The 19,566-nt window shown below is 37.0% G+C and overlaps 1 protein-coding gene across 1 annotated transcript in view; it reads left to right on the forward strand.

Annotated features, from left to right (window-relative positions):
- Positions 1 to 19,566, forward strand: part of LOC139714980 (arf-GAP with SH3 domain, ANK repeat and PH domain-containing protein 2-like) — a 133,009-nt gene that overhangs the window by 65,111 nt on the left and 48,332 nt on the right. Inside the window, exons 5-6 of the mRNA XM_071626628.1 lie at positions 7,086 to 7,161; positions 17,282 to 17,335. Of these exons, the coding sequence (XP_071482729.1) occupies positions 7,086 to 7,161; positions 17,282 to 17,335 (130 nt within the window). The remainder of the gene's footprint in view (positions 1 to 7,085; positions 7,162 to 17,281; positions 17,336 to 19,566) is intronic.

Raw genomic sequence — 19,566 nt, forward strand, 5'->3', positions numbered from 1 at the left:
CATCACCATCACCATCACCATCACCATCACCACCACCATCACCATCACCATCACCATCACCATCACCATCACCATCACCATCATCAATACCTCCTTCATAATCTTCATCATCATCATCATCATCACCATTTACAGCATTACTCCATTTTTCCTCTGCTGCTGTTATAATCATAGACCTCACTGTCATCATCAGTCATATGGATGTGACATAATATCACCATCTCGCTCACCATTATCTTCAGCAGATTATCACCTCTTGCACTAGTGTGAGTTTCATCACTGGTATTTAATTTTTCCAGCAGTTTTATAGATAGCCAATTATTGTCATTTTCATGAACATCATTATCCTCATCAGATATCATTTTTCATGATCACATCAGTCATAATTTTCATCAATGGCCATCACCAGTCATTACCTTATCCATTGTTTCATGAGCAGAAAATAATTTTTGCTCATTATAAAGGCCAATCGTAGGAATGCTCTTGAGTCAGCATTTGCCTATATGTTTGAAAGATAATAGACGGCGTACTCCATCTGTTAAGTTTACATCTAATGGAGATATCTAAAGAGAGTTCTGTCATGTGTGCTGCTTCATTGGGTTTGGTTCATTATTTTCCTCCTTGAACAAATTCTATATTGCGACCCACATCCAATTTTCCGGCACTGGGGAGCCGCTGCGACCGACCGTGAAAAGTATTAAAGCCAAGAATGGCCTCCAGCATGAATATTCATTTGTTATCCTAATGTAACGATAAATCACTTTGTATGACACGCTGTCCAAACAGGAGAAGAGAAAATCAAAGTAAAGATAGAGCAGATTCAATACCGCAGTCAGAGAAACTCTGACTCATCGCTAGAACACGGCCGTGGACTTGGGGGCCCCTCTTTGGGGGGTGTGTTTACATCGGAACACATTGCAGCTCAGCCTTCCAGTCGTACATCAAATTGTTCCCTCCAGTCTTTGCTTCATTCTTAGGCATTTTCTCTCCAAGATGTAAACCAGGAAGGTTTTACAAGAAATTCAGCGCTTTTTGCATCAGTTCAGGGTATTTTGATTATGGACTAATTCAGTAACTCTCAGTTAAAAGGAATTATTGGGGGTGGGGGGGGGGGGTATGTTGCCTCGAAGAATGACTGAAACTCCATGTAGATGAAGACAATGACTTACCCAGAGTGAAAACAATGTTGGTAGATGACAAGAATTGGAGGGGGCAGGCAATTTTTTTTTTCCCTCAATCATTACTGTGCTTCATACGCCGATTGGTGCATCTGCTGTCTAGAGTGCTTGCTTCGCCAAATAGCATAGATGTTTTGGAAACTACAGCATAAGTATTAGTGAATAGAAATCGCCCAGTCTCCCTAATCTCTATTTTGTCACCATGGCCTTCCTGCTGGACTGATGCGTTGTCGATAACTTGAGTGAGCTGTCCTTGAGAACTAAATTAAAAGATCAAGTTTTCAGTGATTTGGTAAGCTGATTGCTTGTGAAAGGAAGTATGAGTGCCTTGGCATGTAAAGTGGTGAATGTGAAAATTTCCTGCAAGTACCTGATAATGAAACATGTATCTCATTTTTTTTTTTTGATATTTGACACCCTAAATCAAAACAAAAAAACAAACATGTAGGCCTAATTCATTTTAGCTAGCTCTTCCCTCTATGTAAAGCACTGAGTGTAAACATTACAAGGACCAGCTCATACATTTACTATATACTTTTGGGGTATAATTCTCATGTGATTAGCAAACAACCCGTAGTCAACATGAAATATAAACATTCTCCTACTGTTAATAGAATAATGTGTGTCAGATAAGGTATTACCGTGTGGTTTGTAGTCTGCTATGATCCTGCTTGGTCCAACCCATGTTATCTATGATACAACATGCCCGAAATGTCCGCTTCTCAAACCTGTGAAACTCTAATCCGCACCTAAATCCCAGATCCCAAGCCTGTCCCAACCCCCCCCCCCCCCACATTGATCCCACACTGTAATCCTAATCCTCAAACCCCACCCCTAAATCCTGCTAGTGGAGCTTGCAGGTATGAGAGGAAATTAAGATTAAGACCAAACGGCAAGTTACCATTCATGTACTCTGCTCTAGAGAGGCACCATTGCTGTTAAATATGATGGCTTGATTTTATGCCATGTGTGCTGTCATGTGCTTTGTTAACCAGCAAATGCCACAAAAATGTTTCCTCTTCCTCTTTCTGTTTTCTGCAAATAAATTGCATTGATGTGGCAACATTGATCAGGAGTTGTTTTCACCTTGTAATATTAATTAATATTGTAAGCTGGTGGGTAATTCTCAAATTTGCCAAACGTGACATCTACAATGTACCTTCTTACTTTTTGTTTGCATTATGTGTGTTTATTCAGAGCAGTCTAAAGCCAAACCAACACAAACAATGTTTCTTTTTTTCTTTCCCTTTTGAAAGTGATGATAGCAATTGAAACAAAGTGGAGAGAAACAATGAAAGTGGAAAGTGTTGATAAGATACACCCCCAGCTGTCATGGATACCATTTGAATCAAATGTTATTCATGGCCACTCTTATCTTCATCATTTTTCCTCTCTCTCGCGGAATAAACATAGCCGGCATATTTGACCCTGATCACATTACCAGTCTTTGGTTGTATTTTTGCCGGGTTTTCGTCCCGCCCCACGCACCCGGCAGGACCATTAATCCCAGAATACCTCAGATAAAGCATCCTGTTATCGGGGGAGGGACGTCGTTTTTTACGCCGTCGAAGTGTTGTGATGGCTTTATTTGGCCGTTATAATGGAGTCACGTGCCCACGCGCCAGGCCCGGGATGCGATGAGCAAAAAGCCCAGGCGAGGCGGAGGAGAAAATGTGATGAATGGAGCGTCAAAACAATTGAAATCAGAAGTGAATCCTCCCCTCTCTGAGATTTTGATGTAAACAGAGATCGTCTGCCTCCTGGAACTCCTTCCTCCTCCTCTCTCTGTCTCTTCACAGATCATGGTCTTGGAGGATTTTAAAGGGATGGTTTATTATCGGTGGAGATGAGGATTGGGCTTTTAACTTTATGTTGCGAGATACCAAGAAACCACTTATGAAATAATACAGACCATACCATTCTAAGAGGAATGCAAAGTTTATTAGACGAAAATCAGTTTTGGAATGGCTGAGACATCCAAAAACAAAGTAAAACTCTGTAAATTGTTCTGTTTTGGATACCTCAGCCCTTTCAAAACCAATTTTCATCAAATAAATGTTGAATCTATTTTGCAAGTACATGCTCTTTCATATTACATAAGAGATTCCTCATTATCTCACCAAGAAAATGTTAGAAACCTGAATTTAAGTCTCAACCAAAACTATGGGATCCCTTTAAAGGGGAACTCCAGGTCAATTATAAGTTAGTCTACAGTGTAAGAAAGAGTAAAATCTTGGGAGTACAACACTGAAAATTTGATCAAAATCAGAGAGAATTTAGGGAAGTTGTGACATTGTGAAGTTTCGCTAATTTCTGCAAAACAGTTCCCATAAAGTTGTTATGAATAATATGCAAATGAGTAAGCTGATGATGTCATCATCTCACAATGTTCCATTGATCATGCACAAAAATTGATAAAATTCAGATTTTCTGCTATTTAAGTTTAAAATATACACCTATTGTTAATCCTGGCTGACTATACCTTCAAAATAATGAGCAGTCAGATAAATTTGGATTTGAGACTGGGACATTATTGCATTGATCAAACACTGGAAATTTCATGACTTTATATACATCCTGTATAGTGGCAAATTGTGACGGGATGACATCAATATTCACAATTTACATACAATATGTAAATGTATAACTTTTTAAGAACGGTTTTGTAAAAATTAGTAAAACTTCACAGTTTTACAGCTTCCTTAATTTTCATCCGATTTTGATCAAACTTTTGCTGTTGTGCTTGTAAGTTTTTACTTTTTCTTTTTAGACTAATTTTAATTTGTCCCGGATATTCCCTTTAAGCCTACTTAAACCCTCGTAAGACCTCATCCCAAATTGTTATTGAAGTTGTGTACAAATAGGTTATCACTGGTAGTGATGGACTTAGATTGAGTGGAATGCAGTCATCAGATTTGTCGTCAGTTGTGCAAAGGAAACTTAGGCAGAGTGAAGAAGAGATGTTCGTGCCATATTCAGTTTTCATGGTTTCTTGGGCAAAACTTTTTACAGTTTGTTTACAGTAATTCTTTTTCTCGTTACTATTTCTGATTCAAGCTGAGACGAATGAATATAATTGTTTGATATTTCAAAACCCTTCAGTCTTGTAAATTGTACTTGTACTCTAGGTGATAATGGGAATATTATGTTCATGTGAACAGAGTCAGATTTAAGGGGTAACACTTATATCACATTGTAAATGCATTTAAATCACTGCTTGTTTGGACCCCCCCCCCCCCCCCCCCCATCTTCGTCTGAAAACCATCAAAGTGTTTCACTTGGTGCTTTTGGCAGTAGTCTCTAGCTTGTTTTGGTAATTGATTTGTGTTCTTGCAACTGCTCTCTATATGGAGCCATTGGTTTGTATATATTCATCAAGTCTCATGCATAATGCCACTGAACAGACTGCAAAGCGTTACGAAGGGGGTAACTGACCGGCAATTATTGACAGAATTGATTATGAATGTAAAGTCCTAGGACGAGTCTTCATATTCAAGGCTCCTTGGTGTTAGCTCTTGCCTTGTTTGCCTGATGCAAAGTTATACTGTCAGATTTTTCTTACTGTCTAGTATGCAGAATTATTCTCATTTAATTGCAGTATTTTTACTTTTTTTTTGGGGGGGGGGGGAGGGGTGTTCTTCAGTACATATAATGTGCTGAGCGCAAAGACTAATGGCAATCACATATTAAGTCTTTTCAGATACTTTTAATGTGTGTGTGTTTTTTTCAGTGGATATGTATTTTGGTCTCTGTATGAATATCCTAAATCTACTGGGTATATGGTATGAATAATTAAGAAAAGATGGGTCTTGAAAAAGGATTTGAGATTGGGGAGAAAAAGCATCATCAAATCAATTTTGCTGTTGTTGCTGTTGATGATGAATCATGCCTTCCATTTCATAATAAAAAAAAAATGGCTGTTCATAATTCATAAAAGCAACTGTGTGGGTTTTCTGCACCATAAAATCATAATACCTTTATAGTTAATGCAATGATTTCAGAAACATTAGAGGGATAAGCAGAGATTCAGTACCTTTATCCATTGTAAAGAATTTAGAATTGGAAGCAGTGTTTAATTGATATAGAGGAGTGAAGGAGAGACTTGAACAGAACAAAATTCCATCTTTTGTGTGAGTCTGCAGTTATTGGGGATTGAGAAGATGTCATGGATAACAATTATTATGTGCTCTTCAGTTATAACATACATGCAGAGACTCCAACCCTAAGCACCTTCTGATCAGGAGATTCTCCCGCCTGAAACCCCTAGCAAACGGGAGACTCCAATTTGATATGTGCGAAGTTCCTTGCTTTATAGGGTTCTAGATGCTCTCTCGGGCTATCTACTTTTAAGGCTTATTTTTTCAACATACAATGATATTAAGTAAGAAATCATTTCAAGCGGGAGACACAGAGCCAGGGCGGGAGAAATGAAATCTCAAGCGGGAGAACGGGAGATTTTGCAAAAATGGGATTTCGGCGGGAGATCTCCGTCGTAAACGGGAGAGTTGGAGTCTCTGTACATGTAGACTGGTCTATGTAATCATCAAATGATTTCGAAAATGGAGGAGGAGTTGGTCTCGGAACTTTGATGGTAGAGGCATCTGATTGACATTTTAAGGGTGCACACTTTAGGTTCACCTGTGTATTAAACCATGGTCTGCCATTTTACGTTGCTTTAAATAGTCGCAAAGCCTTCGTTGTTCCCTTCTCCTTTTGGAGTAGACCATGGCTTTCTGAACACACCTGTGCACACAACCAATTACCGTGAAAGGGGGTTGACCCCCCTTCTTGCTTTGATAATATTCTCTGCATTTTCTGTAAGAGGCACAATCTGTGTGTACCCGAAAGAGTTATTTGCCTGTGCACGGCTGAATATGGATTTGTGAACAAAGTCTTGCAAGCTCTAATTTCACCGTCTGTCCTTGTCAAAAAAACAAAAAGAAAAAAGGGGAAAAAAATGTCAAGTTTGGGGGAGGAAACTGCGTGAGACCCAAGTTTGTTTTCTTCCCGCCCATAACATGTGACCCTCAGGACAAGGGAAATTTGATAGCTATGATACAATGTATTTACTTGGCCAGTCTAAAGTGTTCTGGCTGGTTCAGAACCAATACCTGATAGTAAAGACCATTCAAACTCATCTGACATTTGATAGACACTTACTTGTATTATCATGACAATGAATGGTTTAAAGTTACATGTAGCAGGCCCAGTTAAAACGAATATCTAATGTGACTGACCTTTAGACTCATGAGACAGATAGCTAGATCATGTAGGCCTATTATCAAAGTAATGGATTAGAGATCTGTATCATCAGTGTGTGTATGGCTCTGACTGCTCTTACTCAAGGGGCTTTACATAATGTCATTATATTTTTACTACATGCCCAATCATGCCTTTAACTTGCTACAAGCTACTGTGGAATTTCTTTTGCTATTTAACCCAACTGTGAAATATCTTGACAATATTTAGAAGCCATATTTGTTGTCGTTTTTATCTTATAGCCACTATTTACCATTTGTACTTGTAGATGAAATAACAACAACAGTTTTAGTGCTTCAAACTAGTTCTGAAATGTGAGTTAGAGATAGAAACAACCAATGAAAATATGTTAATCAGAATTATCAAAAAGTATTGTTACATAATACAAAATGTGAACAATAGTTTTATTTAAATCATTTCTAGCATTTACCGTCTCCAGTTATGGTTTATTGAGAAAATAAGTGATATCTCCCTATATTTGTGGCTTTATTGCAAAATTTTTGTGTGGTATGATGTTTTATGATAACTTGAACATCTTTTTTTTTTTTCAGTCACTGCTCCCAAATGGCAGACAGTGGCTTGAAATCATCTTTGCTTTTTTACTTAAACTGTTATGCATATTATATCCTTTTCCACTTTCTTTTCCAGCACAAAGATCGAAAGGGAAAAGAAACAGCAAGCTCGGGATGCCGGTCTTATCAGACAAGTAGTCTCTGGTCCAGAGGTAAGAAGTTTTTAATTTTTTTTTTTAAATCATCATTTTCAAAATTTTATTGTCATTTCATTGTAGTGCCCAGTCAGTTTTCATGACTCGTTGATCTGAAACTATTTTAGCTTTACAAGGTAATACCATAATAAAGTGTTTGATGTTTGTATTAACACACTTTCATGATCTTTATACTGAGTGTTGTCTTGTCTGTGTGAAATTTGAAGAAAATAACGAAATGCGATCTTCTCTGAATGGAGAAGTATTTTGAGGCTTATTCTAAGGTTTGATGAGAGTCATTTTTAAAATAGTGGAATTGACTTGAAAGTACTTGGAATATATCTGGTATAACAATTTTTCTTCCAATGATGTTGTGCTGATTCCCCAAGCTCTTGAACTTTAAACGAACTAAGATTTTTTTTTTTTCTATATTTGACATTGCCTTTCTAAAAATCTGTAAGAATTAAGGATTGGATTATTGGAAAGACTTGTCAACAAGATATTTGGAAGTGAATATATAACAAACACACATGGAAGGGGTGAAAATTGGACTAATCTATACTTGAGGAGAAAATATCCTACTGCCTCCTGAAATACCTGTGGAACTGTACGCGGTGACAGTTCTTGCACAGGAACAAATCAAGTAAATCAAAGTCCATAGATGTCTGTAGCTATCCCAGTGTGTGTTTTTGTTTTACCCCTGTGAAGTTTTCATGTAGATGACACAGTCAAGGAGTTATCACTAGTAATCACTAGTTATCACTAGTTATCACTAGTTATCACTAGTTATCACTAGTTATCGCTAACTCCTTGATATACTGTACTCTACTGAGTCCCCCCCCCCCCCCCCCGAATTTCACATGTTATTTGCACTCTATGACACATCGTTTTGCAAAGCACATATATATGGTGGACATGTTAGTTAACAAGGCATTGTAAAGCAATGACTCCAGTTTGAAATATCTGAGCTGCATGGTTCTAAATCATTTTAACCAGAGTCTGATATTGTGTAAATATGAGACTAACACACAATTAGGGCTAAAAACTGAATGCTAAATACATGTACTCTAAGAAAATGAAATCTGTGGGTGATTGGATATATCATTATTGAAATCTCTGCTAGACAGTGGTGTTTGAATGAATTTATTGAGTAAATGGTTTGTTAGTTCACAATTTCTGAGATTAACCCACCAGTATATTCAATATACCAATAAGTCAAATTTGCTGTGCATTGCCTTGTATATTACACTTGACAGCCACCTTAACAATGAGGTGCCCTAGATTCCCCCTGCAAATTGGCAAATTCCTCATTCCAGGGAAATGTCACAATTTTTTTCCCCACCATGTCTGTGATTGCTGTTGATCCCCGCCTCATTTTTCCCAGTGCTTTGACCGCAGGAGTAGTCGAGAGTGCCAAGTGAATTTTCCAGATTAATGCAGCCGGTATGATGATTGTTAAATCGGGATGCCAGAAGCGCGTTGATGTTTCCATCTGTTGAACACTTGCTCGTTAAAGCCCTGTGCTTTAAAGCTCTTGATGGGATGCCAGTGGGGAGAGGAAAAGTGCAAAACCTCAAGTTTTGTTAGTTTTTTTTTTTCATCACGATCACAGTTATTACAAGGCATTGTCTAGATGGCTGTCAAGAAAAGCACAGCAGAACCCAAATATACAAAGCAGAACAATGAAATACTGTATTACATTAGCCAGCACTCCCCCCCCCCAAAAAAAAAAAAAACCCAAACAAACAAACAAGCAAGTAATATACAGCAAAAAAAAAATTGAGTAAGCCACAACAAATAGCAGAACAAAACTAAACAATAGAGATAGAGTAGAATATAAATGTAGTAAAACAAACAATAGCACCAGAAATGAAAGTCATGGAGTCATATTATAAACAGATGTATACTCCCTTGCTGTTTTGCTTTCATATCAATTCATGAATACATTCTACAGCAATTCTTCTCATTATCCTTTTGCATCTATAGTAAGTTATTTGTATTTGCAATGTTGGCAGCCCATATAATGAAGATCTCCCGGAATTTGCTTTTAGAACAAAACAGGTGATCCAAAGTGTGAAAAACCTTGTTTCTCTGAATCAGAAACTGTACCAGGGGTGGGAGTTCAGTATGGGGTACTCTCTCCTCCCCCCTGTCAATCTTCCAGCTGGCTCTGGGGAACATGTGTTAATCATTTCACTTCCATGAAAATGGGTCTACAAGGATTTTCCAGAAGTCGACTGTGTTGCACCAGGCATTGATTTGTTTAACAGTGATCTTGAACTTTGCTCTACCCTCTTCACTGACATGAGAATAACCCTGGCAAAAAATGAAGAATACTTGACTTTTAAGTGCTACCTGTTATAAGAGGGCTTCTTATATGTATCATATCAGCTGTTTTGTTTGCATTTTCATCAGGATATTAACAATTATGCAATGTATTAGACTAAGCAATGAATATTTCTGGCATTGCACCCCTAGTGTCAATCTATTATGCATTCTCATTGAATTGTTGTCATCGCCTTCATGTTGTATCCCATATATTGAAAAAAAAATTGAAATGTGAAGTGTGAGATAGTTTTAAATTTGATTGTATTTTGATGTTTGTTTTGTTTTTTCTAATGTTTGAACATTGATTAACATACACATGTATGGACTAGATTGCTTGCTTGGATGATGGGTTACTTTTGGAAATGATTGAAATTTGATCATTGTTTTTTGGATAACACTACTCCACACCAGGAGATTAGACAGTGATTGTATTTTTTGTTGTAACTATTAAAAAATTCATTTGTGGCTACTAAAATGTGGTTAGCATGAAAGGAACCAAGTAGTTTATTAGTCATTGTCATACCAAAATATGATTAAACTGGTTTAGAAATCATGCACTTGTCAAAATTGTCAGCAAGAACTTTAAATAGTATTTTAATAGCCACAATTCAGTATTTTTTTTTTAGAATAATTGTGTTTTAGGATAACTACCATTTCCTGTAAACTTAAAAATAGAATCCCAGTTTACACTGGTCCCAATACATTGGAATTATTAAACTTGAGTCATATTCTCATTTGATATGATTATTGATGATTTACAAATTCCTGCCAAGCACATCTATCTATCTATCTGTGGTATTGTGTTTGTGTATGTTGTGTATGTGTTTCTGTCTGAAAGGAAACTGGGACAGGGGTCATTGCCAGAGTGATCTGCCTAGATGACAACTGATTGAATTATTGAGGACATTCTAATCAAGGGTCATATACACTGTAATCTATATTTTTCTTTAACCCATGTAGTGACCTAATTGAGACTTTAGTCTCGCTGGTCGCAGAGTGGTCGTGGAGACGTCTCTGAGACGTCTCTTAGAGACTAAGTACTGTAAAAGTGAATATTTTCCTGTGACTAATTTTTCGCACTCAGCTGGATAAGAAGAGTTTCACATGTTTTTAATTCCACAGAATCAAGAAATCAATTACTGAAACATATAATGGCAAGCAAAAATGTTCACAGGCTTTTATTTTTGCGCTAGTTTCTCTTTGCGCGAAATATGTCAAAATTTCAACACTGAAAATTTCCACTTTTACAGCAGCCTGATTTACGGGGAGTCATGAGAGAATCAAAAATGTCAAATTCTTCGAGACTTTTTCCAGTCAGAAATTGAAATTGAGCTTGGTATTGTGTTTGGGACTTCTAATGAAAATTGAATCATATTTTTATTTGATGTAATAATCAAATGGATAAAAATCCTGACATTCAATACAGGTATTCTTTTTTTCTTCCTATTAAAGTAAACTGCAGCAGGATCATTGTATTTGGATGTTTGCTTGTAACAACTGCATAAACTTCAATGGCTTTTCCGATCAGGGGCCATGTAATCTGTTCTTGACTTAATGACTGTCCATTGTAATAGACTCTCTCTCACATTGATATCATGATAAACAAAACCAACAACAAGCAAAAAGGAAGACAGCTATCTGTTGACAGTTTCCTGACACTCAATGGGTTGTGATTCCGGAACAAACGATGATTTGCTGAGGCGTTGTGCTCAAGTGAAGTCAACAGACACACAATGTATAGTTCTTTTGCTATTCTCATTTAAATGGATTGGTACAAGAAGCACCACTTCTAGAACCAGTTAAGTACTGTATATATATATGCGATATATTTAGCGAGTCTAAATTTTCATTAATGGGGACTTCCCGACGATTTTGGGAGTGGTTAAATTCGCGATCGTTTAGTTGTACTGAACGGAGAAATTCATACATGTACGTCACATTCATATTGGGATTAGAGTCCTTATTTTCGCGTGTCTTTAATTTCGCGAATAGCACCTGCCTTGCGAAATTCGCGAAAATAAAAACCTCGCGAAATATTTGGCATATATACAGTATATCGCTCATGAAGATGATACTGTTGCCACTTTTCTAAATTCTGCTTTTTCACCCCCCTTCACATCCTTTTCTTGTGTGGGAAGTCAGTGCTTGCATAGTATATAGTCATGAAATATGACAGTGGTTCTTCCTTCATTCTGAAAAGTGTATTACTCTAGCGTGGGCTTTAATATGCTTCTGCTTTTTCAAGGAAGAAGTTGTGGGTGTCTCCGTGGATTATTCTTCCCAGACATGACTGTGCCTCTCATTTTTTTTTTTTTTTTTTTTGAACGCAATGTCCAGGAACTGAATGTGGGCTTTCAATTCCTGTAGCTTGTAATGCTATGCCTAACATCATTAACACATTTACATTGTATAAGCATGGCATAGAATGGACCAAAAGTGGAAGTTTTTGCAAATTTTGCAGCCACTGGTTCATAAGTGGTATTTCATTGATACAGCAGCAATTAATCACTAATAATTACGAAGTGGATTATAATTAATTTTTTTTTCACATTAAATCTTATCCATGCACCCATGCTCTTGAAATACACTGATATTACATTATGTCTCTTGATTTGTTTTTCATTCTATTGAACAGACTGAAATATGATTGGAAGTCTTTTCTTTTTATCAAAACGTATTCATGACCATTTAATACCCTTGTTGTAGATGTTTTTTTATATCTCTTTTTTGTTGTTGCAAATGCATGATATTGCATTTGTTATTTTTTTTTCTTCAAATTTCATGCTAGGTCTTTAATGAGAAATGGCTGCTGAAAGCTGTCAGGGACAGTGGCATTATTAAAGTAGAGTTCATTGAGTGTGTGTCTGCTCTAGTTGTGTCCCCTCCTTCTCTGCTTGCCCTGCTCAGCTCTCAAAACACTTAGCACCAGGCTCCCAGCTGGGTTATGTCAACACAGAATAGGGGCCCGGTGGACTATTTCCTGCATATTTCTTTCTTTAAATGTGTGGGATTTTTTTTTTCTGTGTCCTTCCTCTTCTTAGTTAAAGTCATACATTTGTAATCTACCATTTGCAGATAAACAAAAACCCAGCATTAGTGCTTTAAAATAGTTCTAAAATGTGAGTCAGGGATAGAAACAACCACTGCATAATTTTAATCATTATAATCGGTATAATCGATTGTTGTTATAAAATACACAAAATGTGAACAATAGTTATGATAAGAATATTTCCAGACTAAACTGCCTACAGTTACGGTTTATTGAGAAAAACACTGATATGTCCTGAAATATTTTTGGGTTTATTGTGAAATATTTTTGGGTTTATTGTGAAAATTTTATATGGTGGGATGTTTTGTGACACAACAGACCTACACATATGCATCAAATGTGATATCTTGAACATTTTTGAAATCACTGCTCCCAAAGGTAAACAGGACCTTTAAACCCCAAAGTGAAGTAGTCAAATAGGCGAGTTATAGACTGCTTGTTTCCTCTTTTACACCACCATCAATTGACACATCTTCCTGTTAAACACTTAGATTTCACTGGGTTTATTTTGTGTGAAGTGCAATTTACATTGCTTTAAATACTCAATTTTCCCGATTTCAAACCGATACTATGTTTATATATTTTCTACTTATTATGCGTTGTCTGTCTATATGTGTTACATCTGCTAAATTGGACTACATGCAATTTATATATAAAATTTGCTCTATTTATTAAAGCAACAATCATCACAAATTGCAGATAAAATGACAGGTTTACTACCTGTTTCAGTTGCAGAGCTAAACTGAATGACTTCAGTTTGCATTAAACATGCCTCCATACCTGAACCTAGCCTGCTGTTGTCAATGTCCTAGAAGTAAAACTTACCCAAATGAAATATAACATACTATGTTATAAATTGAGAAACAGGAAGAAAATCATGAAAAATATTACATTCAATCACTCCCTCTGAAAATATATATCATTTACATCTATATACACTGATTCTTGAAAAACAAATAGTAGGCATGTCACTTTAAATGCCATATCCTGATCACCCAAATAAAGACATTTCTGTGATTTCAAAAATACAAGATATGGTTCAAAATATGGACAATGTAGTATTTTAATCCCCAAATAGAAATCAGTCATAATGATGATATGTAAAATTGAAACTGTAAGATTCATGATAGAACTGACAGTAGGGATAAAAAATTGACAAGTCATAATATTGTGATATGCAAAAATAATTATTAAAAAAGTTCATAGCTGTGGTGCAGAATAGTAGATTTGTATGCAAGAAATATGTAGAGCAAGGGAAATACACTGTACAATGCCACATCACTTTTAAAGGTTGTGTGTTTTTGTGTGTGTGTGTGGGGGGGGGGGGGGGGATGTCATTGGAGGCGACAGAGAACGAATTGATCAACCCAACCCAGGAGGCTATGTGGCTCATATTAACAATCCTACCCAATCTCTTTATGTCATCGTCTCGTCATAAATGCCTTGCGGTTGTTTCCTCCCCCCCCCCCCCCCCACCATATCTCCGCAGTTCCTCGAAACCATCGCCGGTTCATATTCCGACCCGAGAACCGACCCAAAATAACAGCCCGACTTCCCTGCCGGCTGGAAGTGTCTCATTAGTGGGCGCGATCACCGACAATTAATCGACAGGAGTGGATGTGTCAATACCGGCGCCCTCAGTGCACATTGTTTGCCCAATTTGCTGCACGGATGTTGTAATGTTCCCCTATCAATAAAGACAACAGGAATGTGTAAAGAGCATAGTGATATACATGTTGTAGGGCCTACTCCTAGATAATGAATTGTTCATGCCTTACAATGTTTGTGACCTTTTTTAAGTTTTTGAAATATCTGATTCATTTTATTGCTGGCTACAATGCTGCAAGCACACACGCATTTTCAAAAAAAAAAATGGAGTATGTGTGTCACTGACACTTTACTCAGATACCTTCATTTTCTTTGCCTCAAAACATGTATGGCAATTCTGGGGACCGTTTCATGAAACTTTTTGTCAGTGATTTACACTGACAACTGTTAAAATCTACTGAACTCCTTGTGTCTGATTGGCTGATAGCAAATTTGTCGGTGAAAACCTCCGACGAACTCGTTGATGAAACGCTCCCCTGATATAGAATGCCCACAAGAAAATTGCTTTGATGTCAAATCAACTTGCAAAGCTGCAAATACCCCTGTGACATTATCACTTGACTGTAACGTAAGATGAGAATGAGGGGAAAAAATATGATCAATTCCTGTTTCTGTCAAATTACCTCTTCTGTTTTTCGCTTTCTCATCAATGAGGAAGCCGTTGAGGAAGTAATTCAGTAATCCCTGCAGTTTCATTGGGTGATGTGGTCTACTGCTGTTGCAAATTAAAGAGAAAACAAACTAAAACGGTAACTACAAAAAGAAGATAATCACAATTTGTGTCAACACGTTCTGTACAGTGTTTAGATGCTGGTGTGTAGCCAGGTATTTCAGTTGTGGGGCCTTGTTTCTTGTATTTAAGTTATAGATCACAGAGTGACATGATTTTTGAAGTTTACTTCAAGATGTGTATTTTGAATTTATCTTCGACATACTTGATGTGTGAATGGCATGCAAAGAAATCATTAATTTTCAAAATCCCTTAATATAACTTGCCACATTAGGTCTGTGCACTTGGGTGTCTAGGGTCAAGCTTTGATCATGGTTTGAATAGGCATGCACATTTCGGAAATTCAATCCCGCTTTCTTTTCAGCCAGATTATTATAATAATAATAATAATAATAATAATAATAATAATAATAATAATAATAATAATAATAATGATAATGATAATAATAATAATAATAATAATAATAATAATAATAATAATAATAATAATAGTAATAATAATAATAATAATAATAATGATAATGATAATGATAATAATAATAATAATAATAATTATTATTATTATCATTATTATCATCATTATCATCATCATTATTTTTTTTGATTCGTGGATTGTGGCAAAGAAAAATAAATTTTTTATTCAATATTTTGCAAATTGATCTAAATGTCAGTAATTCTTATACATGAAGGGGCCTGCTTTTATCTCTCCTGGCCAACTCCCTGTGGTCGTGTCTGAGTGGCTGGATGAATGCAGAGGGAAGGGGAAGGGATGGTGGGGGGGGGGGAGGGGACACCATGTTCAGAGCTTGGCCAAATCCCCCCTGGAGTCTTGCCCTGCCCCGTTCTGACCTTTTGGAATTGCTCTATCATTTTCCCCTTTGTTTAGTTTCTTTTTCTACTTTGTTATCACGTTGCTCCATTTGTAGAGTTGATCAAAGATTAAGGAACTTGTACAAACTTGTATAAAACGTTATGCATTCATCGTATCTTCTTAGTGGCTAAGATTTGTCAATAGACTTGTTAATGTGTGAGCGTAGTGTGAAACCAGATGACAGCTATGAGGGGTTTTCCCTCAACAGACTAGATGAATATTCCCACTACATACATTCTGCCGCGACGTTTAGTGACTACATAATTAGCCGCAGTCACAGAGGCAAAACTCCTCGATGTTAAACATCGAGGACTCTTCACGAAGGTTGCTTGTCTGTTCACATTGGCAGCCAAAATCCTTCAAGTTTCAGTTCTCGAAGTTTGGGTCACTGATGCACGTGGGTAATTCCGTGAAGTTTGGGCATAAAGTGTTACATTTTAGCATAACTCAATACTAATTATGCAATACATATATTGTTTATAGGCTTTACCATTGCCATAATTTGTCTCTTAGGACCAAATTTTGAAATATCACGATGCTACATGGACACGTCACGATGCTACAGGACACTGTTACATATTGTTTATTACTTCATCAAAATTGAGTCTGAATGGCACAAAATTTCCAGGAAAATGTGAGGCCTCAATGCAAATGTAAAGCCTACAAACAATAAATGTATAGCATAATTAGTATTGAGTTATGCTGAAATGTATTTTTTAAATATCACGATGCTACATGGACACTGCCCCAACTTCATGGAATTACCCACATGCACAACAAAGAAGAAAGCACACACATTCTGACAGCACTTGATTTTGTCACACAAACAATGCACACACGTACATCCCAGTGAGCACGCCCTCTGAAGGCACCTCTGTGAACAGGCAGCAAAGTTTCAGTCGTAAATGTCAGACTGCACATACTTTGAAAAGATTTTCAGGAGTTTGGGAAATTTCCCTTGTTTAGGTGGGAAGTTTCATGAGAAGTCTTGCGAGAAGTTTTCAGAAAGTTTGTAGTCACACTGGCAAAACTTTTAAAACTTTACAAATTTTTGCCCGTGTTACCATGGCTATTGTTGAACTGGTGAAGCATGCGTGATAGAGACAAGATGTCTATTGACTACTGGTAGATCAGAAATGCTCTTACTGAGAAATATGTCGAGCATGACGTTCGTTAGGTAGAGTTATGTGGTTCAATCGGCTACGTTTTGTTGATTTCCTCAAGCAATACAGAGTTACTTTGCAGACTCATTTCATTTTCCACATGGTTTTGGAAAAGACATGTAGCTGTACTTGACAGTTAGCTATGTTCTCCCCTGCATTTTTTAAAATCTTCACTCATCTCCTTTGCAGATTTTGTGCAATTGAGCTTGGATATTTTGATTGCTGACATCTACGTACCTAGGCATTGCAATTTGCAATTTGCATTGCAATTTGCATTTGAGAGGAAATGTACATTGACTTTGATGAATCTGGTTTGAAGAAATTGAAATGCCGTTCATTATAAAGTATTTTATTATTTTTGTTGTTTTTGTTATTTTTTTATCCTCCAGGTTGCAGAGGAGATGGAAAAGGAGAGAAGAATGTTCCAATTACAAATGTGTGAGGTATGTTTACACTATATTGTAGTTACTTTGATATGTGTAAAGTATGTTCACTCTCTTTAATAGTCACTGTAATGAAAATGCGGAGGTATGTTCACACTCGTAACATAATATAAATGTGTGAGGTTTGTTTCCCTCTCTCACTTTATTACATGTACAATATCTATGTATGAAGTATGTTCACACTTTTGTCATTACTATCATACAGAACTATTCAGATATTTCTATCAGGTGTCGGCACAAATGAAAAGGGTAAAAATATCTGTGAAGAATGAAAGCATCATCTGAGCAGTTTGTCATATCACGTGCTTGTTTTTATGCCTCCGCCACGAAGTGGTGCCGGAGGCATTATGTTTTCGGGTTGTCCGTCCGTCCGTCCTTCCGTCCGTCCGTAATGAATTTTGTGGACAGGGTAACTATCAAAACCTTTTGAGGTATCCTAATGAAACTTGGCATGTATGTGTATTAGGGGGTGGAGTTGTGCCTATCAACTTTTGGGTGAACGTGCTCAAGGTCAAAGGTCAAAAGGTCAAGGTCAAATACATAAAATTTCACTATTTCCACCATATCTATGCAATGCCTGAAGATATTTTCTTGAAACTTAGTGTATACATGTATTACCCAATTAAGATTCTCTGGTGAAAGTCTGGGTCATGAGGTCAAAGGTCAAAGGTCAAAAGGTCAAGTAAAAATGTTAAAACTTCACCTTTTTTCTCTGTACCTTGGAAATTGTTCAAGGTATCTTCATGGAACATAGTATATATACATGTACTGACTGGCAGTGATTATCTAGAAAATTTTTATAGGGTTCATGGGGTCAAAGGTCAAGGACAACACTTCAAAATTTTACTATTTCCCTCATGTTTATGCAATGCCAGCAGGATTACTTTTTGTTTACACTTGGTGTATGCATGTATAACCTAATAGAGATTCTCTGGAAAGTTTTTTTTCTTTTGTTTTTGCCTCAAAGGTCAAAAGGTCAAAGATCAAGTGAAAATGCTGAACTAATTTTTTCCTCCATATCTCGGAAGTGGCTCAAGTTATCTTGAAACGTACTACATATTTATGCATGTTCTGCCTGACAGTGATTATCTTTTGAATTTTAGGGTCAAAGGCCAGATGAAATTGGTAACAATTTACTATTCAATACAGAAATTGCACTTTTTCTCCATACCTTGAAAATTACTCAATGCATTAACGTATGAATGGGTCAAAGTCAAGTTACAATGCTTGAATCCCAAATACATGCTGTCCTATTCATCCAATTAAACCTAGGTCAAGGAAGGTGGACATTCAACACATTTGTGACAAACTTGTCATTTTAATATTTTGCCAATTTTGTGAAAATGGAATCATGCATTATGGCGGAGGCATATCAGTCGCCATAGCGACATTTCTAGTTAGCTTACTCATTTCAGACAAATGTCTAATACAATTTGTACCATTAAGGGAGACTGTGTTAAATGCTGATCAATGTCTTCTGACTATTTGGTCACAATTTTCAAGATGTGAACCCTCATCAAAGTGACTATTTGGTCACAATTTTCAAGATATGAACCCTGATCAAAGTGATGCCAGGGGCATTGTCAGTTCTAAAAAAAAGTTTTCACATGGTTCACAGGAGATGAGCTACTCGCCAAAAATGGAAGATAGTTTTATTAAAGCGGAAATGGATCATGGTAGACCCATTTTTTGTAATGTTTGTGAATTCTACAATACAGTGATCATCCCTATTTGCGACAGGGCACCTATTTGCGGCAGGGGATGTTTCATTCCTTGATGAAAAGTGCCAATCAAGTACGAGAATACTCTCACTTCCCACAGCACTAGCAAGTAACTCCCACTTTTGTTCAAAAGTATGACTTAAGCACACTTGATGCTCTTATTGCTGTTTGATCAATGAATGAAACTGCCCCTGTGGCATATAGGCACTCTGTCGCAAGCAGGGATAATTACTCTATAGCTATGGAAAGGTCATCACTATAAATGGGTTGATGCTATAAACAGGAGGCCGCTTTAGACAGATGGCCACTACCGACAGATGGTCGCTAAGACAGGTGGCCAGTATAGACAGATGGCCATAATAGACAGGTGGCTGCTATAGACAGTTGGCTACCATAGACAGATGACCACTTTGATTGCATTCATGGTATGTGACTTTGCCCCCAAGAGAGCTGGGCTCAGCTATGGGATCTTACCTTTTTGCTTTGTCGATCTTGTTACTCATTCCTGCA

The sequence above is a fragment of the Diadema antillarum genome, unplaced genomic scaffold (genome assembly GCF_040938485.1).
Source record: "Diadema antillarum isolate AM-2024a unplaced genomic scaffold, OU_Dant_1.0 scf00000045, whole genome shotgun sequence".
NCBI lineage: Eukaryota > Metazoa > Echinodermata > Echinoidea > Diadematoida > Diadematidae > Diadema > Diadema antillarum.